The following is a 24113-nucleotide window of genomic DNA, read 5'->3' as shown; positions in this document are numbered from 1 at the left end:
TTGGGCTTTGGGAGGTGGAGATGGCAGAAGGAAGATGGGAGATTGGAGACTGTTGCCGCCCGGCAGGCTCATGTTCGACGCTCCGTCTGTGGGGAGCAGCTAGCTCATAAATATGCCAATGACTTAGCCCCCATCCGTTGATCCCCCTTCGCTGACTCCTCCCATCTCCGCCAAGTGACCTGCAGCTGGAGGGCTTATGCGAAATTAATGAGTCCAAAGAATGCAATCTCCGCCAGATCATCGTGCTGTGCTGCAGTGAAGGAGTGGCGAAGATTGCGGCAGTAAATTGGGCAAACCTATAACTGTAGCTTATAGCCTAATAGTCCTCTTTGGCTCTTTGCAATGCAAAGTATCTCGAAAAGTATCTTTAAGATCGCAATTTTGACTTGCGAGCTTTATACTTGGGATTAAAATCATTTGAAAAGAAATGAGTTTCAAATTAGTTGTTCCTTATCCTTATCAATGAACTCCATAACATATAACTAAGTTTTTATATATCGAAAACCATTTGACATTAGCTATCTATTACATAATAGGCTGATCTATTAGGTTTACTAGTTAATAGCAGTTGATTAGAAATTTCAAAGAGGCTTTCGCAGCAAATGAGCCATTAAAAACAAACGCTTAGAATAATGTGCTCTGATTTGCATATCTCGAGGACCCAGAAGATGCCCTCTTCCTGCTGACCCACACGGCGTATGCTCAACGTTAATTAACGTAATGATGGCTGGGAAACAAACGCAGCACAATTTAAGCCAACAAACATTTACAAACAGGCAACAGCAATTGGATGTTTAATGGATAGCGGATGGCGAGCTGCGATCAATACCCTTGCCCCCGATCCGCCGGCGGATCCCCGAATCGCATCTCGAAAAACAAGTAGCCGACAGAGTCGGGCAAAAGGTAAATCGAAGCCGAGATTAATAGCGATAAGGCTATTGATTAGCATTTTAGCCACCGCCATTAGGAGGAGGAGCTCTGCCCGCGGAGGCAGCAAAAATCTGTGGCCGCTGTAGATGCTATCTGCTCCTGGACAAGAGGAGGAGGCGGGTTCGGTATCGCTTGATCGGTGGATCGCAAGGTGTTGCAGGCATGCGATGGGGAGATAATTCAAGCGGATGCAGCATAGTCCAAAAACCCGACTCCATGGCTGATCGCAAAATTAAGCGCATGCCGGCAATTTGCATAAAAGCAGTTTAATGTTTAAATGTTTTATTGAATCGGGGCTCGATTACAAGATCAGGGGGAGAAAGCAGCAATGGAGGCGACTCTAATTTGCAATGCAAATCCAGTGCTGGTGCTGATGCTGATGCTGATGCTGCAACTAAACCATTTGAACCGAGCCCAATCCAAGGCGATCCTCAAGTCGCGATGGCTATTTGTAAGGAGCCATCGCAAGCCGGTTTTTTAATTATGAAAAAAAAACCGATAACTTATCATGGGGAGAACGTGCGTGCACCAAAAGTGGGAAACGCTGCTCCAAAACGCTGATCAGTTGTCAATCAAAGGGGACGCTGATGCTTCACACTCGAATCCGGAGAGGATTGGTGGGGGGATAGTGGTCGGAGGACATGGAACCATCATCATTAGTCGCTGCCGGAGACATTGAGACACGTTTGATAGCAGCCGACGTGCAGCAGCAACAGTTGCAGGAACAGCTCTAATTGCGGAATGGCAGCTGCGATCTGAAGTCTAAAGTCTGGAGTTCGGAGCTCACCGAGCGCGGTTCTCCAACCCCAACCCCAACTCCAGCTTCAACTCCAGCTCCACAGCGCAGTCGAAACCTTATCCAACTGTCAGTGGCAGTCAGCGGCGCAAAGTGACGCCTGATCTTGAACTGGTTCTGCTGGCCGAACGCTACGCGGTGGTCCACGGCCATCAGAATCCCAGACAGCCGCATATGCAAGTGGCTCCCGTCGCCGCACGATCATATCCAATCCATATCCATATACATATCCATATCCATATCCATATCCATTCGCATTTCCATTCCCTCTTGGCCTTTCCAATACTGATATTTCGTTACCAATTTTACTGGCCCTGCTGTGACCAAATTGCGTATCGAGTGATCACCAGATATCCAGAGATTCGGGGTCCGCCGAGGTCTACCACATGCAGTGTCATTACTCGATTGGCGCAGGAAATCATAAATTAAATTCGATTGTTTGACAAGGCTCGCGAAATGTTTCCATTTGAGCCATAAGCGTCGCCCCACTCCATTCCGTTTATCTACACCGAAGGAAATCTATCTTTAACAGAACTAAGAAATGTATTGCACACATTTATAATGTAACCGAATGGGCAGGCAATTAGCGCTTTTAGGTATAAGTATAATTACACGTATAAACATTTTTATCAGCTTAGGCTCACTCATTCGATTCTATCTAATCTATCTCATTAATCATCGAAAATTACTTTAAATCTATTTCACCATTTTTTAAATAATAACACATTTGGTTTGAATCAAAGGAAATGAGTAAATTTCTTTAAAACCGTTTTTCTCTCTGCCGGATCGGATATCGCGGGCTCTACAATTAGTACTACATGCAACTGCAACTGCATCTCCAGCGTCCATCGGACTCCGAGAGTCGCAGGATGGATCCAAAACGGGCAAGTGGCCGGCTAGCAGCTCGTACATTCGTGTAATGTTGGGCAATGCTCCCCCCAAAATTGGCGTGCAGCGGAAAAATGAGACAACGTGATCCAAAGACTCTCCAGCGATCCAGCCGCAGATTCCAGCTACAGCTACATCTACAGCTACAGCTCCAGCTCCAGCTCCATGCAACACGCACATAATTCATAAATGTTGCCACAGCTGGCGGGGATCGGCGGTATCTGCATCTGTATCGGTGTCTGTCGGCTTGGGAGATTCATAGGCACGCACTTGGTCGCACCACTCTGTGCGTCCCGATCTCCTCCAGCCTTTGGACTCTGCTCACCGCATTGGCCATCAACACCAATCGCCAAATGGCGTTCGTGTGTGGCAAGTGACACACGAGGCGCTGCGGCACAGCTGGATGCGTTCTCCTCATCCACTCGCATCTGGATCTCTGGACCAGGTGGATGTGGTGTGCCAACAATGCCTACAAATGGGGACCATCCATCAGTGCTGATGGAGCTGGCATTCCCACATCCCGGAGAGCTTAGATCGGGATAAGCCGCAGAGCCATTAAATATAATCTTCACAATGAAAATGGAATTTTTGGTATGGATCCTCCTCTTTCAGTTGTAGAGCACAGGACACACAACGGATGAAATTGAAGATATGAAATCATTTTGTATAAACCTTGTAAGTAAACTAAGGCAAATAGTTTATATAAACCTTACTTTGGAGGTGATAGGCAATCCATTTACATACTAGTGACTTAGTAAAATCGAGCAAAATTTCCGTTGGATTAATAAAGCTGATCAATTTTATAATGCATTTATGTTTATTGCTTCTCGTTTAGTTTAGCTTAGTTTCAGATTAGTTTAACTACGCACTAGACGACGTCGTTCGCTCGTTCGTTTACACTTTAAAACTTAGGTTAATCACTAATAGCAGAATGGGTGGTCCTTAGCTCTACAAGTGGTTAGATCCACTCTGGCCGCTGCTATGAGCGGATGCTACCCAAAAGCGGCGTGCTCTCGGCAGCCTTTGAGGTAATCACGGTATGGCGGGAGCCGGAGCCAGCGGCAGTCGACGGCGCAGCCGGTGGTCGCGGGGGCCAATGGCTCGTACCCGGGCGCTCATCATCGGCCTCGTCGATACGAGACTGACGCGCCTGGCGCTTCTGTTGGTTCAGCTCGTGCAGATAGAGGGCACTTAGGCACATGTCGGCCACGCCTACGCTCAAGGGACTGCTGCCCACGCGTGGGTCCATTCCACAGAGCCCGTAGAGCAGTGTGTCCGACGGACCTTCTAAGCGGCCTTCAGCTCGGCTGAGGCGCAACCGGCGCATACTGTCCAGCGGACCAATGCTGGCGGACAGATTCTGCTGCAACATCTGGCGGAAGTCGCTGGCTGCGACGGGGAATCCTCCAGATACCGGTCCCAGTCCCGGACGCAGCGACTGCGAGATCTCCAGTTGCTGGGGCGTCACCTGAGCGGTCAGCACAGAGTTCGCTATGGAACAATAGTCCGCTCCCATGGTGCCAAACGAGATGAGGCTGTTGGTCAGCGGGTTTTCCTGCACCATTGATGTCTTGGCCTGGACTAGCTCACCCACAGCGTGCTCCCTGACGCCGCGCAGAAACTGCTTAGCCTCCTTGGGCATCTGCCACTCGGGATTGTTCAGTGTGAAGCGGAGAAGCGACATCTCCGTTTTGCCGCCGGCCAAACTTTGCTGCTGTGGCTCCTGCTGGGGCTGTTGAGCTGTCGCCCGGGTCATCTCCTCCAGTTCGCTGGTTAGCTGCCAGTCGGGATTGCCGTGCTTGCGCACATCCATCTGGGCAAAGGAACATACGTTGCCCACTCCACGCACAGATACGGTGAAAGTCCTGAAGAAACGCACCAGCTCTATGGCCTTTGGCCTGAACACAAAGATCAGCACGAAGGGTGTGACGAAGGGACTGAAGATTTCGCTGAGTAGGTAGCCAGCCTTAAACTGGAAGAAGTTGCTAAACTCCTGACGGACCTTTGTCGTGTGCGCCTGCTGCCGCCATTCGGAGGGCAGGTAGTGAACGTGCGCCAGAATGGCGGTCATAAGCTGCTCCGGGCACCAAACGAGATTCTCATCCGGGATCAGAGTTCTGCAGACCACTCCTATGGCGCCGAGCCCTGCGAGGATGAACAGCAAATGCTCCACCTGGAAGACGTGCTCCTCGTAAATGCCCAATCCAAGGATTAGAAGTAGTAGTCCACCACTTATAAAAAGCAGATTTTTGGCTATCACAGCGGCCAGTGGCGAGGAAAAGGAGTTGAGGTAGCGGTCCGCGTAGTCATATGCCCGATTCAGCCTGGCATCTAGTTCGTGGTCCAGCTCATTAAAGTGGCGCAGGTAGAGGCGTCCGTAATTGGACCATGTACGCAGGCCAAGGGCACCAGGCTCCTTACGTAGAATGTTCGCATAGGAGAAACTGAAGTAGATAAGCTGCCATATGAAGATCACAGGCGCCAGGACCAAATTTAACAACGCCACTCCTAAGATCAGTTTGGAGAGTCGCTGCGCCAGCTCCGTTTGATTGCTCCTTACCGCGAACTCATCACGCAGTTGCCAGTTGTTCTGGAAAGGAGATCCAGGGCCGCGAAACAGGATGAAGTCAATGTTGAACAACATACCTCGACTCAGCGAGACCACTTCGCCATACAGCGGTATGTGGAATCTCACAGGCAACAGTTGTTTGTTCATCAGTGCTACCAGGTAGTTCTTGAAGCGCAGAACTCGGTGATATATGTCCAATTCCGTGAGCGACTCCTTGTCGATGCACATGTGCTGTTCGGCCTGGACTCGACGGATACGCTGTTGCACCTCGTGCCACGTGAAATTGTCCAGATCCGAGTCCTCGATATGAAGTGCAGAGTTGTAGAATCTCCTAATATCGGCGTACTGGGTTATATGGTATACCATTTTCAGTAGTCTGATGCCCAAATAGATAGCGGCAATGAACACAACTAGGTACGTGACCCAAGTGAAGTTGGCTAAGCACTTCCCTGTAGGGTATATCACATCGGATAAAGTTGTCTTGCTGTGATTGCCACCCGCTGGTGGGGTATCCCCAAATAGCACGTCGAAGCGGACGCAGTGCACCACAACAGCCAGTAGCCAGACGACGAAACCAAACTCCAGAACCTGTAGCATTTCGTCCACTACAATCACTGTGAATCCGTGCTTCTGCTGGTACTGATACATTCGCGAGAAGAACGAGTCAAGGTCCTCGATGTGGTTCCACCGCGCACGCCCCGTCTCCGGAACCATGTGGATCATGACGCCACTGTTTCGGGGCGTGTCCTCGCCCTCATGCTCGGTGTCGTTTTCATCCAGCGGCTGCTCGAGCCCGTGTTCGCCGAGGGGGTCTAAATGCGCAGCAGCTGCGTTCACTTTTGCGTCTTGTGTTTTGGATGGGCCTTGGCCCGCGGAGGGACGTTGCTCCAGGAATGGACTGGCCGCCTCCTCGGCCAGGGAGCGGTAGTTGATATGTGGGCTAGACATCGCCCAACGTCAAGGTCAACCGTTCTGACTATTTATATCGCTGTATAGTATAAGTTGCAAAAATTCTTTGTTGTTTGATTCTGCTGAACCTTCTCAGCTAACAGCTGACTCTCCTAAGAGAAGTGTTGGCCAACGTCAAATTTCTGTTTAATGAATAAGTAATGTGGACTTCTGCAGTGCCCAGTACACATTTCACACTGGTAGTGTATCACTACAAAACACTTCTTGGTGATATAATGTCAGCAAATAAAATGAGATTGAAAATTTCAGTAATTAAATTTGTATTGGCTTTGTTTATCTTAATTAAATATCCGCTTTAACGTATTGAAATATTTGGAGGTGACATCAGGAATCACTCTTGTTTAAGATGCGCAAAGTGTGAACAGTCTAAGATTTCCATCAACATAATTCTGCACATGAGTGGGCAGTTCTCTCATGCGTTTGTAAACAAACAAATTGTAGCTCTCAATAAATTGCAAATTTTATTTAAAAATCTGCCAATATGGGTAAAAGACAGCATCAAAAGGACAAAATGTAAGTGTTGGGCACATCCAGCGACTAATAAAACTTAAGTGCACGCATTGCTTTCGCAGGTACCTCACGTACACGGAGTGGAGTGAGCTGTATGGCGGCAAAAAAGTGGAATCCTTGGAGAACGACCATGTCAAGTTTAAGCGGCTTCCTTTCGAGCACTGCTGCATTACGATGGCGCCCTACGAGATGCCCTACTGCGACCTACAGGGTAATGTGTTTGAGTACGAGGCCATCCTGAAGTTTCTAAAGACCTTCAAGGTGAATCCCATCACCGGGCAGAAGATGGACTCCAAGTCGTTGGTGAAACTGAATTTCCACAGAAATGCCAACGATGAGTACCATTGTCCCGCTTTGTTCAAGCCCTTCAGCAAGAACTCGCACATTGTGGCGGTGGCCACAACGGGAAATGTTTACTGCTGGGAGGCAATCGACCAGCTGAACATCAAGACAAAGAACTGGAAGGATCTGGTGGACGACACGCCGTTCCAGCGTAAGGACATCATCACCATACAAGATCCCCAGAAGCTGGAGAAGTACGACATCTCTACCTTCCATCACATCAAAAAGAACCTGCGAGTTTTGACGGAAGAAGAGCAGCAGGAAAGGAAGAATCCAGCCAGCGGGCGCATTAAGACCATGAATCTGGAGACCAAGGAGACGCTAGCGCAGCTGCAGCAAGACTATCAGCCAGCGGAAGAGGAGCCCTCCACTTCAAAGCGTACAGCTGACAAGTTCAATGCTGCTCACTATTCCACTGGAGCGGTGGCGGCCAGTTTTACGTCTACCGCCATGGTGCCCGTTTCCCAAATAGAGGCGGCCATTATAGACGATGATTTGGTAAAGTACGAGAGGGTAAAGAAGAAGGGCTACGTTCGCTTAAATACGAACCTTGGCCCTCTTAACCTGGAACTCTTCTGCGACCAAACTCCTCGAGCCTGCGATAACTTCATTAAACATTGCGCCAATGGTTACTACAATAATGTTATGTTTCACCGGTCCATACGAAATTTTATTGTAAGTGCGAACTCTTTTGAGTGAAACTTTAATTTATTATGGTTTTTGCTACAGGTGCAAGGAGGTGATCCCACTGGAAGTGGGTCTGGTGGCGAGTCCATTTGGGGCCAAAAGTTTGAGGACGAGTTTAAGCCGAATCTTACGCACACGGGTCGAGGAGTGCTTTCCATGGCCAATTCGGGTCCCAACACCAATGGCTCTCAGTTGTAAGTGTTACACTGTGTAATTATACCCGTTACTCGTAGAGTCTAGTATATCCTGATTCGTTTAAAAGTATGTAACAGGCAGAAGGAAACGTATATTCTGTATATTCTTGATCAGAATCAATAGCCGAGTCGAACTGGCCGTGTCCGTCCGTCTTTCAGTATGAACACCTCGATCTGAGCAACTACAAAAGCTTGAATGTTGAGATATCTTGTCAATTTCTAACGCCCACAAATCGCAAAAAACTCAACATATCTTAATGGGATTTTGAAGTCCCATACCTCTAAATGTTTCTGGCGCAATTCTCTAAGTCGGGGAACTCGACTATAGCATATTGTTTTTCTATGCTTTTGCTAATATACACTCATTTCGTAGCTTTATCACCTACCGCTCTTGCAAACATCTCGACGGCAAACACACAATCTTCGGGAAGCTTGTCGGCGGACTAGACACTCTACAAAAAATGGAGAACATAGAGGTGGATAACAAGGACAGACCAATTGAGGATATCATCATTGAATCCTCACAGGTCTTTGTGAATCCATTTGCCGAGGCAGCCGAACAGTTGGCCAAGGAGCGCGAGGAGGAGGCGGCGGGCAAGGAGGAGATTGTCAAGAAGGAGGAGCAGCAAAAGCGCATGAAGGAACCACTGAAGGTGTACAGAGATGGCGTAGGCAAGTACCTGAAACTCCAGACAGTGGCCAAAAAGCCAGAGGCGCCTCTTTCATCCGGTCAAGCAGCCAAGAAGAAAAAACTGGCCAATGGTTTTGGAGATTTCACCAGTTGGTAAACCTTTTGCTTCACAAATAAAAGTTTTAGAGACAGTTTTAAAGATAAAAGTTATTCATAATTTCTCTTTATCGGTCGATTTGGTTCCACCATCTGTACGCTCCCTGTCCTGCCAGCTTTTTTTCATTTCCAGCAGCTTTTCCTGTCGCCTCCGCCGCTCAGTAGACTTCCTCTGCTCCTGTGCCTTGACTTGCGTGGCAATTGAATGCTCCCCGTTCAGATGCACGTCCAGTTTTTCCAGAAGAAGTTTACGAGCCTCCACACGGTTCTTGGATGCTAGACGATGTGTGTGACATTTGACCGTGATATTGGTGGGTAGATGGCGCAAAAACACGCAGTTGGAGGTCTTGTTGACAGCTTGGCCACCAGGACCACTGCCGCGCATGAAGGTCTCCTCGATATCGGACTCCTGAAGCGCGGGAAAGCGGGAGTAGTCCAAATTGGATTTGCAGCGCACAGCGGGCGGAGGCAGCGCCAGGAATCGCACCAGGCCTCGCAGCATCCCTACAGAATGCGTCCCTTCTTTAGCAGGGTCTCTCCACGCTGAAATATGGGGGTATTTTGTAAATCTGTTATGAAATACGAAAGGGGTGTACTTACTTTAAAGCTGAATTCCACTTCCACCGGATTTGTAAGGGATCGGTTGTCCCTAAACTCGTGGCGTACTCTTCCCAGAAAGTAGTTCTTATCGGTTAGCTTTAGGTGATTGCCGTAACGAATTAAATGCTTGTATAAACGAAGTATTTGCTGCCGCGAAGGTTGAACCATTTTTATAATTTACCTCACATGTGTGGCAGTGTTGGCTAACGCAGAACTATAACAGGTTGGCAGTTCAGCAAACAATCAGCTGTGGCGTTCTGCGATCAAAACAAAAGCAACAGCTAGAAAAATAATATTTCAGAAAAGAGATAAGATTAATAATCTTAAGTGGCCCACATATGAAATGTGTTACACTCCCTCAATCACCGTTAAAAATTCCTAGTCACGGTTATACACCATATTAAACTCTAAATAAGTAATGCATGTCATTTTACCATATCTATTTTATTATCTACCGTTATCTACCTGAAATGTCTGATTACTTTTATATCCACGGTTGAATAATCCATTTCGAATAATTACTCCTTTGCCAACTTGTCCACATCAATGCCGTCATCAATGGAGACTCCTGTCGCTTGGCTCAGCTCCAGCATTTCCTTCACCTGGTGGGCAATCTCCTTATCCACTACCTCACCACCCTGAACCATGGCACGTTCGGTGATCTCCTCATCAGTCTGCTGCAAGGCAAACATCTCCTCCGGCGAGATGCCCAAGGGCTCCACCAAAGTCATGAGGAAAAAGGAGGTTATGGACACGCTGTACGGCAGGAAGCGCACGTACTCCTTTAGAAGCTCACCGCGACTTAAAAAAAAACATAATTTATATCATGGATGATACTGTTTTAGTGGTATAAACGATTATCTTTTCTTATCATTTCGTGCGTTTAATGAGTATTTTTCAATTTATGGCTTGCATCTCTTACAAAGATAAGACCGTTTTATACAATCGTTTAACAACTCACCTGAGGAAATCCGGAACCTCCTCCTTAGTGCGCTCCCTATAGCTATTATGAAGCGCCAAGGTGTATTCACTGAAGATGGCCTCGAAGTGTGGATCACGCACCTCGGCATAAATGGACACGGCCAGGAAGACGGCGAGATCGACCATGGGAGAGGAGATACGCAGGGTCTGGTAGTCGAACATCATGATCTCCTGCGGCTCCTCCTTGTCATCGTACCTGTAGGCCACATTATTCCTCAAATAATCGCCGTGGCACAGAGTGGCCAGTGGCTCCCTGGGCGCCACCCGTTGCCTCCCGTATTGCGTGTATTTCGAGACCAGGAAGCCAAACTTCTTCACAAACTGCTCGTCGATCTGTGGCTGATAGGTGGCCACCGCCTTGGCCGCCCGATTGATGCTCGCCCTCAAGGAGACCTTCCAATCCGCATGAATGTTATCGGTGGCATAGCGTGATTCCTTTAGACTGCTAGCCAGCTGGGCAAACTTCTCCGGACTCTTGTGCTTCATGGCGTACGTAAAGGCATGGAACCGTCCCAGGTAGTTCACGGCAATCATGGCGTGCCGCAGACTCAGACCCACCTGATCCTTGGTGACCCGCCATCCCTGCTCCGCGAAATTCTCAAGAATGACCACTGCCGAATTCTCATTCAACTCACTGTAATAGTACTTGGGTGCGGCAAACTTCCCATCGGCCAACTTCTGAATCTCTGGCAGTATTTCCGTGTAGAAATTGATCTCGTTGGCAAAAAGGGGTCCAAACTGTACGGATGCATACATGTCTGGGGGCATCGCAGGTGTTTTCTACAAAAACAATTAAATATTGGTATTTTGGAGTCATTGCTTGTGAAGGCAAACCAGATTGTTAGTTTCTGTTTGCGGTGAATCTATGTACATATGTAGAATTTAAAATCATTATTAATCAATTCCTTTTGTTCGTGTTTTGATGTGGCTCCCTCTATTTCACAATGTGTGCCAAAAGGCCCCCACTCTTGGCTTAGCTATCTGTGTTTGCCGGAAAACAAAACTGGCGAGTAAGCAGTTAAGTACATACATAATATAGTTTTATAGAGGGTGTGTGACTATAGTAAAATTTATTTTTAGATAACCAAATGCTCTTATAATCAAAAGTTCTACTTTTGTGAATAGAATTAACCTACCTTAACGACCATTTTACGCTGGAACTTTTCCCCGTCGTATTCAAAGTTGATGGTGGTACGATAGCAAAAAGTTAGCATAAAGGCCTCCGAGTGACCGATCACATCGATGTCGATGTCGCCCACATGGAAGGACTCCACCTTGGAGTCGCTGTAGTTTTCCACCAGACGTCCGTTCCTGAGAATCTTCGGAAGAACCGTGTATCTCAGCCACTGCGTCTCAGCCTCGATTTTCTCCATTCCGTCTGTATACCGGATGACTGAATGATTGACGATCCCAACCGCTTCGCTTTTGGATAACGAATGAGCATGAACAAGTTCTAGAAGCTCATTTTGTATTCTCTGAAAGCTCAATCGTTGTTAGAGATTACACGATAAGAGGTCAATGTAATTGAAAGCTTTCTAATAATTAAAAGCGTTTTTAATGGCAATGATAAGCTTGATGCAATTTGGAATGTTAGGATCATACCCCATAACAGAGAAGCAATGATCAAACCATTCCCCTTTATCAAAGGCATCCATATATTTTAAGTCAAAATTTCCGGTTTACAACATAAGCGTTGCGGTTCGACTACTAACCAACTACCAATGGCCCTCAACTGGTATTTATTGAAAACGACCGGGTCGACGAGCAGGGTCAACACCTATGTTCGAAAGTTCACGGAAGGATCAGAGCGAAGCGGAGTGATGAACATGACATCCAAAGTGCAAAAGAAGACAGGTGCCACGATCAAGATCACGGAATTGGATAACATGTCATATATGTCCTCTTCCTCTCGGAAGAGCAACCGATCCGGTCAATTGAAGGTGTCCATGAATGGCCAAAACGTCGATGTCGTCTGTCCAATGCAACCCAGTTCCAAGCCCATCGAGAAGCCCGTTGTTCGGGACTCTCCACAAATGCGAGAGTTCTTTGAAGAAGTGCGTCAGCGGAAGCTCAAGGATTACTATCTCCAGATGAAGGCGGCTCAAAGAAGTCCAACGGAGTTTGGTCCGGTAAAACGGGATAAGAAGGATCTCACCAAAAACGTTTACTGCACGGGGCATAAACGATTGAGGATCCAAGATTGTGATCGGCATAGGGATCTCACCTGGTTGTGGAACTCCTCCGCCGCATGTCCTCACTCTGCACTGAGTTGTGGATGCAGCAGCGGTGTATCCAGCCACTTGGAAACTTTATTCAAGCTGCACAATATAAAATGTCTCATCTAAAATGTTTAATTCCCATTTTTTGGTGATATCTAGTTGGCAGGGACTTTGTTGATGATACATCCGTTATGCTCTGAACTTCATTCTTATTCTGCAATCCAAATTGTTCGTATCTCTTCGAATTTAACCCTAGTCTTTCCAAAATGTTTTCCGATCCCGCCCAGGAGTCGGTTGCCACACAGACGGAGGCACAACCGATTCCGGCGCCCATCTGCACCCCACTGCTGATGGTGGACGAGGATGGACGGAAGCGGTACTGCTACCATGGTGGAAAATGCAAGTGCGCCACTTGCGCAAAGATTCGGGCAGAGCAGGCGGTGAAACTGGACCAGGAGCTGCTATCCTACATACCGCACACGAAGCTACACCTGGAAGTTCCGATGCGGATGGCCAAACCGAAGCAGTACCGCCTGGAAGCTCGACGGGCTACTCCCGAGCTGGCCAAAGTTCTGCGGGAGGACCACGAGAGGCTGAGAGCGGAGTATCCAACATACTACCTTCCGGATCGGTACTTCGGCAAGAAATTCTACGAGCTGCCAGGACCGCAGCACAAGGAGACCCAGACGGACCTTCCAATTGGTCGCTACGGCATCGATGGCTGTCCCTGTCCCAACAAATCTCTCTGCTATGACTTGTAAGCCTGGGCAGGTTTCGATTGGGCAAGAAGGGTTAAATAAAAGTTCTGATTGTGAAAAATAGTATAGTATTTAAATAAATCATATTTTCAAAAAAATTCAATTTTTACTCTAATTTTGAATCGATTTCAGTATCTTTGTTCATATAGTTGCAAGGCGATTTGTGTCACTGGTTCACTTAGCAGATACATTTGTAGGATCTTCATCTTCAAAACAATGTTGAGTTGGCCGAAAAAGACCCAGTTGATGCTGGCCAGGATCGGTGTCCGCCACTTTGCTGACGAGATCAACAGCAGTGTGCGGTCCGCCTTCGTCAAGGGAAACGCTCGAACTGATCCGGTCAACGTGCTGCCCAAGTCCAAGTACGGTGGAATCAATACGGTCTCTTTGGTCACGGGCACCACCATCATTGGCCAGCAGGGTGCCCAGTTCGTGTCATCCCTGCTTTCGAGCAGCCGCGTCCCTGTTGAGGTCCAAATAATCGAAGCTGGCCAGGATGACGAGTACTTCCACTCGGTGCTCCGCAACAGAACTGCCGTTCATGTGGACAATCAGGCGGACGCGGAAGCCAAGCAGAAAGCGCTCAAGATTTCCAACGATCTGGACTTGTACGTCTTCAAGACCCGAACACGCAGTTTTCCCGGTTTCAAGTGCCGCTTTCCGGGCGTGGACATCCAGCTAATCGGTCAGAACAACATGGGCATCTTCAACGAACTGGAGTATTCCCCCGTGGAGGGAGTGGTGGAGGCTCTGTCCGTCGTCTCCCAGAAATCCAATGAGAAGTACCTGGAACACGCCTTTAAGGCGGCTGTGAAGGCGGGTCGGAAACGGGTGACGCTGATCAACAAGGCCAAGGAGTGGCCCATTAGTGATGGCTCACTGGTGGAAGCCGCTCAGCGCATGCACTGCAACTACGAGGACTGCCTGGATCTGGAGCTCATGGAGCTGGAGCCGGCCATCAGCCGGTTGATAACGAAGCCCAACTACTTCGACTGCCTCTTCGCCAGCGATCGCTACGCCACATTCCTATCCGCCATCTGCAGTGGAGTCTGTGGAGGAGCTAACCTCTTCAGTGCGGTGGAGATCGGAGATCACCATGCCGTTTTCAAGCCTCTCCAGACGAAACTATCGCTGACCAACTATTCCACCCTAAGTGCTTACGGCATTGTGTCCACCATCGTGGATCTCTTCCAGCACCTGGGCCACGAGAAGTGCGCCGCAGCTCTGTGGTGCGAGATGAAGCGCACCATGGACGAGGGCATTCGGACCAAGGAGTTCGGTGGCCACGACACCGGCGAGTATGTCATTTGCAACATCATCAACCAGCTGCGGTGCCGAGCATTGGATAAATAGGGACGTGTTGTCTGGCCAAAAGGTAGTTTGGAATTTCAAATAATATTCAATATAATCTCAATAAATTGCTTGTGACCACTATTCTGCTAAAATAAAAACAAACGTTTTAAGACTTTTACTTGAAATAGTTTTAACATAACAATTTATTTCTTTACAATAAACAATAATTTCAGTGGCCATTTTCAGAAGTTGCGACGTTTTAGGGAGTGCTTGACCTGGAGTTTAAGTTTAATATCAGGATTACTTTAAGATTAAATGGAACCAAGACAGTATATCTGACGCATTGGATAACGTACCAAAAAGTTTTGAGTTGCATTTTATTTAAATTGTGTTTGATGAACTATAAATATTGATAGGTTCGTCCAAATGCATCAGAAATACTTGGTTCCGGAGGTTTGGAAACTGGACTTTAACAGCCGTAACCACACCTGCTCCTCCTCCGTGCGCAGCTTGCTCTCACACATCTTCATCTTCCAGTTTTCCGTATAGGTCACCAGCTCCACCACCGTCTTGAATGTGACATTCTTCAGGGGCTTCACGCGCTTTAGAAGTTTTCCCTTCGCCTTGCTGCTGGGATAGTTCATGTAATCGTACACTACCGACTGATCCGCCACCTCAGCGATGACATCCTTGTTGAATCCGACGGCCTGAGAGGGATCCGTGTTCAGCTTGGGTTTGTCAAGCTTCTTTGGTTTCTGGCGCTGTTTCAGTGGGCTGTCCATGCTCAGAGGAGAATTTAGTGGGATTTTGTTGCTCGGCTATCAAAAATGTATCAAAACTTCAGTTGGGCTTGCTATAAGTCAGATACGAAGTGCCTGCTGCTGGTGTGTAATAAACATGATGTCCTCCCATTTGCACGTACAATTTGAATAGATTTATGTTCCAGCCGGCGGCTGTAAACAACTACATAAATACCGGAGCAGGACCTATGAAATGGTTGCGGGGGGTGGTAGGGCAATAAAAAGTCTGGCCAGAAGCGGAGCATATTTGCAGGCGCCAAAGACAAAAGCCACAACACAATTGCCCAGCATGTGGGCATGGAGGGCCCCCAGTCGATACTTTATCATCATGCAAATGGGCAATGTGCTGCTAACCATATAATCCCCTCCAGGGCTAATAAGTACGATGAGCGTATCCGCCGCACAAAAACAAAATCCAGCCATGGCAGCTAAAGGATAAACAACAGCAAAATTCCGGGGTGGCCCCCGGCACATCCTTGCCGTGGGCCATCTTGAGTTATGGCTCAATTCCAACAGGCCAACAGGAGGAAAAGACCATAGTTTACACGCACATATGAATCGTTATTTATTCGCCACTAGAAAAGATGCCTTTATTAAATTTTAGTCGAAATACACCCACACACACGCGCATCCCTTTAGCAGCACTCATGGTGTCCTGGTCATTGCTCCAGCTCGTTGGTGGGCCCGTGGGTCAGCTTGGCCCTCATGGAGCCGCAGACCATCATGCAGGTGAACAGGGACAGCTCCAGCACACGGCACATGCAGTAGGCCACCACATCCAGCAGGTGCTCCACCACTCCCAAGTACAGACACATCCGTGGATGGGGGATTCCGTAGGCCAGTGATTCCCTTACTTATTGCAGTTCCTTCCGCGCTCAACTCAGCTATCCACCGATGTGTGAGGTGGGTGCACTCCTATATCCTGATAAGCTTAAGCCTTTTATCGAACCGCCTGGCTAAGTTCACTGTGTTCACATGCGACCAACTCTTTTCTTCAAATGATAACACTGCGCTGGTCGGCTGGCCATATATATTTAATCCTGTTGCTGTATCAGAGCACGAAGCTCCTGTTCGTCCTCGTCTCGCGTTTCCCCACAAAACCGAGTGGCAGCCGAACGGAGGCCGCCGAGAGAGAACTTTCCATGATGGGGTGAAAGCCCAGGAGGAGCGGCAAGGATAACAAGGAGAGGGGGTCCTGTCCCAGACCATTGTCATTTATTCAGTATTCACACTTCAAAATGTTTCAAAAATATACAAAAAGTACAAAATACTTTAAGACATAATTTCAGCCTAAATCGGATTCGTATAATAAGGTTTAAGAGTGTTTCCAAACCTGATTGCTGAGTTGGAGAGGTCGAGGCAAATGTAGGGATACATTTGTATTTTTGTATTTCTTCTAGCTCATCTTAAATGATCTAACGAAATCCTTAGCTTACTATGTCTTATAGGCACAATACAACTTTTCTATACTCAGATTGCTAAATTCTTACTCAAATTGCCGAAAAAGGTAGTTTCGCTCAATGTGCAGTGATGGTGCATGCGCAAACTGGTTTTCAATCCACAGAAAAAGTGCCAGAGATAAGAACCCAAAGTAAGGGATATTGATAGCAGAAGAAGTTCTTTGGCTACAACACAATAGAAACTACTATGCACTTAGCATATATATTCACATGAATTTTATAAGCTTTGGAAAACTCATTCTTAAATTATTAAATATATATTATATATTCAAATGTTAAAATAGGAAATTATTTATTGGCTTACGTACATGTTGTTGAAACTAATTTCGACATTTTACTTTAACTTTTCAATTAATGAAACTAATAAAATCTTCCATTTCAATTGTATGTATTACAATTAATGAGTTGTAATTCTCATTATGAAGAAACGTGAAACGGAAGGCACTTATCAGGCATATTTTTCATAGCCACTTAATAGTAAGATCTGTTCAATTCCAGCTAATAGTTTGATTCGACAACTGGCTGGACGGCAATGCCGTGTGCCTGCCAAGGACTCAGGCTTCGCAGGACCAAAGGCAACCACTGAGGGCCCCGGGCATCGACCATATGTTGGTTCCTAACCGAAGTCGGTCGGGTCGGTGCAGTACAACATATGGTCACTAGACGCGAGCCACAATGCAGTTCGCCAGCGGGTTAATTGATGGCCCATGCCGACCAGTACAGTAGCTCATCCTCGCGAGCTCCGAGCCCCTTCCCCTCCCCATCCCGCTCCACGCGGTCGTGTGCCGTTGAGCGTGAAAGTCACAAATTATGGGCGACACAGAAGAGAGAGAGAGAGGGGAAGATCACATGGCATGATAGTACCAATTTGGCAAGATATGACGCGTGCCTGGCGCGAGAGAGATGGCGACAGGCGAAGTGTAGGCGTTTCACAAGCGAGCGAAAGGGAGGCAAGCACTTCTAACCCCTAAGTCACCCCTGCTCCTCGGGAAGATCCTTTGGCCGGGCTATGGTAATAGCTGCAAGGATCCTGGGGCCAAGGGTCATTTGCGGGCCATTTACACAAACTTGGTCAGAACGGCGGTGAAAATATTTGTAGAATGCATCTCGCGGGGGTTGAGCGTAGTGACTCTGGATCCGATGGGATCGTTTCAGTTGCATCGAAACTTTCAAGTCGGCCGGATCTGCCATGAGCTACTACTACTCGTCTGCCTCCGAGGAGGATGGCAGTTCCCAGTACCTGGGCAGTCCCAACTACAACTTGACCCAGTTGCCAGTTTCTGCCCAGGATTACGGACAAGGTGCCTACTTATCGCCCGAATGGCAATTCCTGGATGCCACAGGCGGCCCTCAAGCGGTACTAGGGCCCATCTCGGAAGTGCAGAGTCAATCCACTCAGCAGCAGACCACCAAACGACGGAGTAACAGCTCCACCGGATCGGACGCAAGGAAGAGCAGCCCAGACCAGACCCATCTCAGTCCCACGGTCCAGAAGAGGAGACGACAGGCAGCCAATGCGCGGGAAAGGAAGCGGATGAATGGATTAAATGCGGCTTTCGAGCGGCTAAGGGAAGTGGTGCCCGCTCCCTCCATCGACCAGAAGTTGTCCAAGTTCGAGACTCTCCAGATGGCCCAGTCCTACATCCTGGCACTGTGCGATCTCCTCAACAACGGGGACGTGGAGGTGGATGCTGCTGCATACACAATCTTCGGCGACAGCGATAGTGGATTTGGGTTGAGCGGCGGATCCTTGTCATAGATGCAGATTATAGACTAAAGTTATGTGATTTTCTTCTTACTGTAGATTAAGCTAAATACGTAATGAAAATAAATGGAATACTTATGAGTTAAATGCGAGTTAATTAAATGCTAAAATATTTTCAATTCCAAGGGCATTATTTATGAAATACATCGCTTGGCTATGAACCAAGTGTTCATGCCAATAAAAGAAAACAAAGATACTCATCTAACCCTTTTCACCACTCAGAACCAGCACTAAAACCCACTATCCCAAGATCCCCAGATTCAATTGGCCATCGGATCGTTTGGCTACGCCTCAATGGTTTCGAAAGCGATCATAAATTAATTACTCAAAAGTTCATTGATAGGCGTATGCCAAGTTTTGAGCTAACCCCGAACGAATCCAAAACTGCGAAGCCACCACAGTGGGCGGCGAAGCGTGACACCCCTGGATGCCTGGCCAGAACTCCTCTCATTGAATAAAAAAGGCAGCTGAGTCCTTCGGCTTCGGTTGGGTGCTGTTCTTTATATGAACGGGGGCAAGTATGTGTGAGGACATTACAGCTATGGATTGATCACCAATGTCCTTTTGGGTTTTGTGGGCGGCGTGGGAGGCATTGGCTTTGCATCGGTGTCTTCGTTGGGCACTGTGATATGCTGCACCTCCACTTCGTCCTTGCTGAAGGAGTTCTTCGAGGGCCGAAAGGCAGGATCCGGCGGATGCAGGACAATAACTTCTCGATTGTGGTCGCCAAAGCTCAAGTTTTGAAAGGGACTGTTGGTGAGTAGCAAGGTCCTATTCTCGTTCAGGGTGGGCGTATTAGCTTTGTGGGATGGACGAAGTACAGGTCTCCTTGGCCTTGACATTGGCCTGGTTAATAAGATGCGTCGCATCTTTTTAGGTGGATATACAGCTTCTCTGACATCTGGCTGGTGCGAAACCAAGGTGTTCCTGTGGAGATGCTGCTTGATGATGCCCAGCGCCGTGCTGGCCAGCACAGGTGGAACTCTAAAGGAGCCCAATACGGAAAGGCCCCCACTGGCCTGGGATTGCGGAGGTGGCTGAGATTGGGTCGCGGCCATCGAATCGTCCCAGGACATGCTCTGAAAGCCGGAACACTGCCTTGGGCAGTGCAGCTGCTTCACAGACTCCTGTCCTGGGGCCATCCGGTGGCCATCGGGTGGTCCAATCGGCTTCTTGGGCACCACGAGCAGGTACTGATGGTTGTTACCTTCATCCTGTAATTTGCAAATAAAATATGCGGCCGAATTTAGATCAAAGGGCAACTTGCTGTTGGCAGCTGCATGAGTTTCCATGGTTCTCTTGGCGGCGTTCTGGGAATGACTTCTCGTCGTCGCTCGTCTCTTGATCGGCTCTGCGGGCTGAGTCCTCAGCGCTCCTGTTTGGACTCTGGGGGATATTCCATTCTTGGCGCGGAGATTCTTCTTGACCGACGGCGAGTTTTCACTGGTGGACAATTGCTTTGCCTTGACTTCCTTTCGCTCCCTCAATCTGTTTGAGGCATCCAATGGTTTGGGAACCGTTGTCTCTGCAGATTTCTTCACTTTCCCAAATGACTCCTTCTTCTGGGCTTTGTCTTCCACTGATGTGCTTAGATTTATGCATATACTGCCAGCCTGATTTCGTTTCTCCGGCACGGTTAACTTGGGTTCATTGGGATCACCGGGTGCGTTGCAAATACAATCCTCGTCAGAGACTGTGTTCACATTACCTTTGTGGTTGGTGTCCTTGTTATCGTTTTTGGAATATTGACCTTCTTCTTCGCATTCACAGAAAACTACGTCGTGCCTTTTATTTCTAATGTCTTTGTCATAATCATCAGGATTCTTCATTTCTTGCATATCTCTATTTGAAGGAGGAGATTCGGGGGCTCTGTTACTATGTCTTCTTTCATTTTTTAGCGAATCGAGAGTTTCGGAACCTCTGGACCTATCTTGTTTTCCATTTTTGGTAAAACTAGATGACCCGCGATCATTTTTACCCGTTCTAGTGCTCTTCTTGGCTGTTGCGTGGGAGATTTCTTCATCACTGCAGAAGCAGTCATCCCCTAATTCGTACAGATCAGCTTCTCTGGAGTAGGAGGGACTCTTATTGCCTGTATTGCGATTTCGATTAGTATTTTTGCCATCCGACTTGGTATAAGACATATCCTCGCTCTCATAGTTATCATACTTCATGGCCCGATTGGGTCTTCTAGAGGATTCTGCTCCATTGTACTCCATTGGTACCTTTCGGTTTCGATTACTATTCTCCCTTCTAGGATAATCATCATAACCATTATTGGCGTCATATTCATCGGAATCGAAATCGTCACAATAACAATCCTCTGTAGTATTGTCATTGTTTCTGTATTTATTTTCAGTTCCGTAATCTCTATAAGGTCTTTCACCATATTTAGGAGGTAAATTCCTATCCTCCCTCCTGGAATACTGGTTGGGTTTTTCTGTAGAAGAACGATATTCAGGTTGATTATCACTATAGCGATTTCTATATCTTTTGGGTCCATATTCGGCGTAATCTGAATCATAATCAGCCGGAGCTTCCCTTCTTGCTTTCCTATACTCATCGTCTTCTCTTTTATAGCTTTTCGGGGACCCTTCATAATCATTCTCCCGCGATCGCCTTCTTGATGAAGATTCACTTCTATATCTCCTTTCATTTTTTCCCTCCTCACCATTCTCTTTAGAATAAGATTGATCGCGATGATTTCGCGACCTTTCCCTAATGGCCATATTGACTTCCAGGGAATCGACATATGGACAAGTGTCATCATTGCATGGATATCCATTATCATTTCTTTTGGATCCCGGATTCATTCTATTGCCGTGTCTAGAGTTTTCCTTTTCCCCACTATTTCTTGTACGACGTTCGGATTGGTATTTATTTTGTCTAGAAGAAAAGCCACCAAAAGGACACGTATCATCATTGCAGTTCGGATCTTCGGATCTTCTTTTGGATCTTTTAGTTTCTTCATTTGATTTTCTCTTCGACCTAAAATTATCCTCCCGGCCACGACTATTGGATCTTTCCCTGGGACCTTGCTGCTCCTCTTCGTAGTAAGTATTTCCCAAAGGACTTCTCCTCCTAGTCTGCGATATTTCCTTCGAGGTTTGTGGATCGTTCTTTTCCTCGTAGTCGCGATTTCTTGAGCTCCGAGCTATTCCATCTTCACGGTGCCTTGGTCTAGGACATTTCAAATAGGGACACTCCTTAGGATTACGACGATCATATGCGGGACACGCCATTACTTGGGAGTCATCAGTTTGAAGTTGAAAAACTTTTTGATTTTTTGATTCATCGACATTATCTCGTCTTCGTCGTGGAGAATGTGAGTCTTGATAATTAGAATAGGGGTTACTGATGACTCTATCATCATTGCGAGATCGTCTTTCTGAAGGACGCTCCTCGTTTTGATGGCGCTTATTAACTGGGCACTTATCATCCTCACATATATATTTCTTCTGGCCTGGTCGATCTGGATGCTCCCTGCGAGAACGCCTTTCATTTTCATAATCACGCGAAATCCGCTGCTGATCATTTTGAATCCTTCTTTGGTCGTAACTGGGATTTCCCCGGCTACCAATAGAGTCATTACCGGGGTCGTAAGATCTTCTTCCTACGTTGTTTCGTTCTTCTTGATTATTAGATTTTTGCATGTTCTTTGATTGAAAATCATCTGGCATTGATTTACTTTTCTCATTTAAAATAAGATTCTGTCCCGACTGTTCGGGCTTTTCTATTGCATCATCTTTTGAAGAATATGTCTTCACTGGATCTTGCGGTGGCAATGCTCTACCACTGCCTCTTTTCGCTGGCTGAAGCGGGCCAGTTTCCGCCGTTTCCTGATTCCAAGACTTTGAAAGCGGTGCCATGGGCATCTGGTATGGTTTTATAGGGGCATCTGAGGACTGCGCCTGTACCCACACATCTGTAGGCATATTCTCTGCATTAATGCAGTACACATGCTGTTGCTCCGGATACATAGATTGTCCGTAGTCATTGAGGTAAGTTGATTCTTCATGAGGAGCTCCTGGAGGAGCTGTTCGAGAATAGTTCGTGGGATTCTGATCGACAAGTTGCATTTGGTAGTAGTTTCCCTGGGTGGGAAGTACAGTATGATTGCAGTGCATGCACTGGCATCCATGGATATTGCAGCGCTGAACGTCTTGATTTCCTGGGTTCTGAGCGCAGTAACAACAGTTTTGAGCTGGATGGCTGGTGTTATAGTAAGCCTGATCCGACATCGGTTGAGTGTTGCTATATCGATCGTTGGGAGGATTGTTTGCTATGCCCTGCGAACTCCGATACCCATACCTTTTCTGCAACAGCATCACGTTTAGCCGATCCTCGCCAGATTGACGGCGATTGCTCGAACAGTCGCAGTTTCGATTTCGAACGGAGTCTCCATCGTCGGAATAACCGCCGTATTGGTTCTTTTGCTTGGCCAACTGGTCCAGAAGTCTGCGGCATACGGCATTGTTATTTCGCTTCCAGCTGCCGCACCCTGACTTCCGGTTGTCATCGGCTATTACTTTACGGAGCCTGGGCTTCCACTCTCCGCGTTTTTGGGAGCATAGTCTGGGACCTGGCCACCTATCGCTGCGCATTTCATTGCCGATGGCCTCGACGCCATCCCACTTGACCATATCTACATACACACCATTGTTTCGGGTTTGTGAAGCCCGTTTTTCTGGACTGTCTTTCGAAGAGCATGAACAAGGATCTTCAGTCCGATACTGGCTCCTGTCAGGTACTTGGAATTTGTTGAACTCATCCTGGGCCTGATGCTGATTAAACATCCTTGGTTTGGTACAACTGCATCCTCCGCCTTCTAAAGAGCTTTTACTTTCGACATGACGACGACTGCTTTGACCTCTTAGCTCGCACGCTTCACAGGGATCTTCGGCTTCCTCTGGCTTGCACCGAACACAGTATGCCGTAGGATACCAGCGATCATTGCCTGAAGTGGATCTTTCCCTATGCCCTCCTAAGTACTCTTCATTTGGTGGCTCAGGCTCTAAGATCATCTTGTAAAAGGTGTACCCGCACTTGGATTCACTACAACAGGGACTCAAGAGAGCTAGAGGTGATATGAATGTGTCCTCCGAAAAATTTGGTGGTAAATTTGCATCCTTCGTGGGGCAGTTAGCTTCCTCCTGCGTAATAATATTGGATAATGGGTCATAATTTAATATCCAGTGCAATTACATTCAAACCACTCACCTCCAAATTGCCCAAAAAATGTAAGTCCGGGAAATAGGTGTGCCTGGGAGTATAACTATAGCCCTCAAGCTGACTGAGTCGGATGGCGGTCAGCTCCTTGGAATAGTAGTTCCGCAAGCCGAGCACCTGCAGCTTCACCTGGTCAGGAGTTAAGCCGCAGTTCAGGCGACGGGTGATCCGTCGCCAAGCGTCTTCCTTCACAGAATCACTGTGGAATCCAGGTGACTCTGGATTCCAGAGGCACTCGTTCGATCGATACAGGCGGATAAGCTTCTGCGTCTTCTTTAATCGCTCCAAATTCGAATGCGAAGTAATATCCTTCTGTGCCATCTTGCCCCTCAGTTA

The 24113-nt window shown here is 47.5% G+C and overlaps 12 protein-coding genes across 12 annotated transcripts; 5 read left to right on the top strand and 7 right to left on the bottom strand.

Annotated features, from left to right (window-relative positions):
- Positions 1-3412: 3412 nt before the first annotated feature.
- LOC6548534 (autophagy-related protein 9A) lies at positions 3413-6247 on the bottom strand. The gene has a single exon (XM_001975338.3). It carries the CDS (start codon positions 6129-6131, stop codon positions 3594-3596), a length of 2538 nt encoding a protein of 845 aa, XP_001975374.1. The 5' UTR covers positions 6132-6247; the 3' UTR covers positions 3413-3593.
- Positions 6248-6273: 26 nt separating this feature from the next.
- LOC6548535 (RING-type E3 ubiquitin-protein ligase PPIL2) lies at positions 6274-8723 on the top strand. The gene is made up of 4 exons (XM_001975339.3): positions 6274-6665; positions 6725-7679; positions 7734-7885; positions 8259-8723. Exons 1-4 carry the CDS (start codon positions 6634-6636, stop codon positions 8671-8673), a joined length of 1554 nt encoding a protein of 517 aa, XP_001975375.1. The 5' UTR covers positions 6274-6633; the 3' UTR covers positions 8674-8723.
- On the bottom strand, positions 8646-9533 carry LOC26525974 (probable peptide chain release factor C12orf65 homolog, mitochondrial). Its single transcript, XM_026979839.1, has 2 exons — positions 9273-9533; positions 8646-9215 (listed from the first exon to the last, which is right to left on the bottom strand). The coding sequence occupies exon 2, from the start codon at positions 9172-9174 to the stop codon at positions 8728-8730; it is 447 nt and encodes a 148-aa protein (XP_026835640.1). The 5' UTR covers positions 9175-9215; positions 9273-9533; the 3' UTR covers positions 8646-8727.
- On the bottom strand, positions 8724-9533 carry LOC6548654 (MIEF1 upstream open reading frame protein). Its single transcript, XM_015156225.2, has 2 exons — positions 9273-9533; positions 8724-9215 (listed from the first exon to the last, which is right to left on the bottom strand). The coding sequence occupies exons 1-2, from the start codon at positions 9438-9440 to the stop codon at positions 9177-9179; spliced, it is 207 nt and encodes a 68-aa protein (XP_015011711.1). The 5' UTR covers positions 9441-9533; the 3' UTR covers positions 8724-9176.
- Positions 9534-9697: 164 nt separating this feature from the next.
- On the bottom strand, positions 9698-11723 carry LOC6548656. Its single transcript, XM_001975342.3, has 3 exons — positions 11390-11723; positions 10234-11033; positions 9698-10073 (listed from the first exon to the last, which is right to left on the bottom strand). Exons 1-3 carry the CDS (start codon positions 11624-11626, stop codon positions 9791-9793), a joined length of 1320 nt encoding a protein of 439 aa, XP_001975378.1. The 5' UTR covers positions 11627-11723; the 3' UTR covers positions 9698-9790.
- A 184-nt stretch (positions 11724-11907) lies between these two features.
- Positions 11908-12603, top strand: LOC6548657. Its single transcript, XM_001975343.3, has one exon. The coding sequence runs from the start codon at positions 11975-11977 to the stop codon at positions 12596-12598; it is 624 nt and encodes a 207-aa protein (XP_001975379.1). The 5' UTR covers positions 11908-11974; the 3' UTR covers positions 12599-12603.
- Positions 12604-12652: 49 nt separating this feature from the next.
- On the top strand, positions 12653-13293 carry LOC6548658. The gene has a single exon (XM_001975344.3). It carries the CDS (start codon positions 12739-12741, stop codon positions 13231-13233), a length of 495 nt encoding a protein of 164 aa, XP_001975380.1. The 5' UTR covers positions 12653-12738; the 3' UTR covers positions 13234-13293.
- Positions 13294-13369: 76 nt separating this feature from the next.
- LOC6548659 (isocitrate dehydrogenase [NAD] subunit gamma, mitochondrial) lies at positions 13370-14685 on the top strand. Its single transcript, XM_001975345.2, has one exon. It carries the CDS (start codon positions 13447-13449, stop codon positions 14581-14583), a length of 1137 nt encoding a protein of 378 aa, XP_001975381.1. The 5' UTR covers positions 13370-13446; the 3' UTR covers positions 14584-14685.
- A 37-nt stretch (positions 14686-14722) lies between these two features.
- LOC6548660 lies at positions 14723-15424 on the bottom strand. Its single transcript, XM_001975346.3, has 2 exons — positions 15012-15424; positions 14723-14798 (listed from the first exon to the last, which is right to left on the bottom strand). Exons 1-2 carry the CDS (start codon positions 15303-15305, stop codon positions 14766-14768), a joined length of 327 nt encoding a protein of 108 aa, XP_001975382.3. The 5' UTR covers positions 15306-15424; the 3' UTR covers positions 14723-14765.
- A 439-nt stretch (positions 15425-15863) lies between these two features.
- Positions 15864-16356, bottom strand: LOC6548661. The gene has a single exon (XM_001975347.3). The coding sequence runs from the start codon at positions 16136-16138 to the stop codon at positions 15983-15985; it is 156 nt and encodes a 51-aa protein (XP_001975383.1). The 5' UTR covers positions 16139-16356; the 3' UTR covers positions 15864-15982.
- Positions 16357-17862: 1506 nt separating this feature from the next.
- On the top strand, positions 17863-18635 carry LOC6548662 (basic helix-loop-helix transcription factor amos). Its single transcript, XM_001975348.3, has one exon. It carries the CDS (start codon positions 17973-17975, stop codon positions 18540-18542), a length of 570 nt encoding a protein of 189 aa, XP_001975384.1. The 5' UTR covers positions 17863-17972; the 3' UTR covers positions 18543-18635.
- Positions 18636-19032: 397 nt separating this feature from the next.
- Positions 19033-24098, bottom strand: LOC113564278. The gene is made up of 2 exons (XM_026980421.1): positions 23769-24098; positions 19033-23701 (listed from the first exon to the last, which is right to left on the bottom strand). The coding sequence occupies exons 1-2, from the start codon at positions 24096-24098 to the stop codon at positions 19088-19090; spliced, it is 4944 nt and encodes a 1647-aa protein (XP_026836222.1). The 3' UTR covers positions 19033-19087.
- Positions 24099-24113: the final 15 nt, after the last annotated feature.

Source organism: Drosophila erecta, unplaced genomic scaffold (genome assembly GCF_003286155.1).
Source record: "Drosophila erecta strain 14021-0224.00,06,07 unplaced genomic scaffold, DereRS2 tig00000092-arrow-pilon, whole genome shotgun sequence".
In the NCBI taxonomy this organism is placed as follows: Eukaryota; Metazoa; Arthropoda; class Insecta; order Diptera; family Drosophilidae; genus Drosophila; species Drosophila erecta.
Note: the sequence above shows the minus strand (reverse complement) of the source record. Positions and strands in the feature narration are given on the sequence as shown.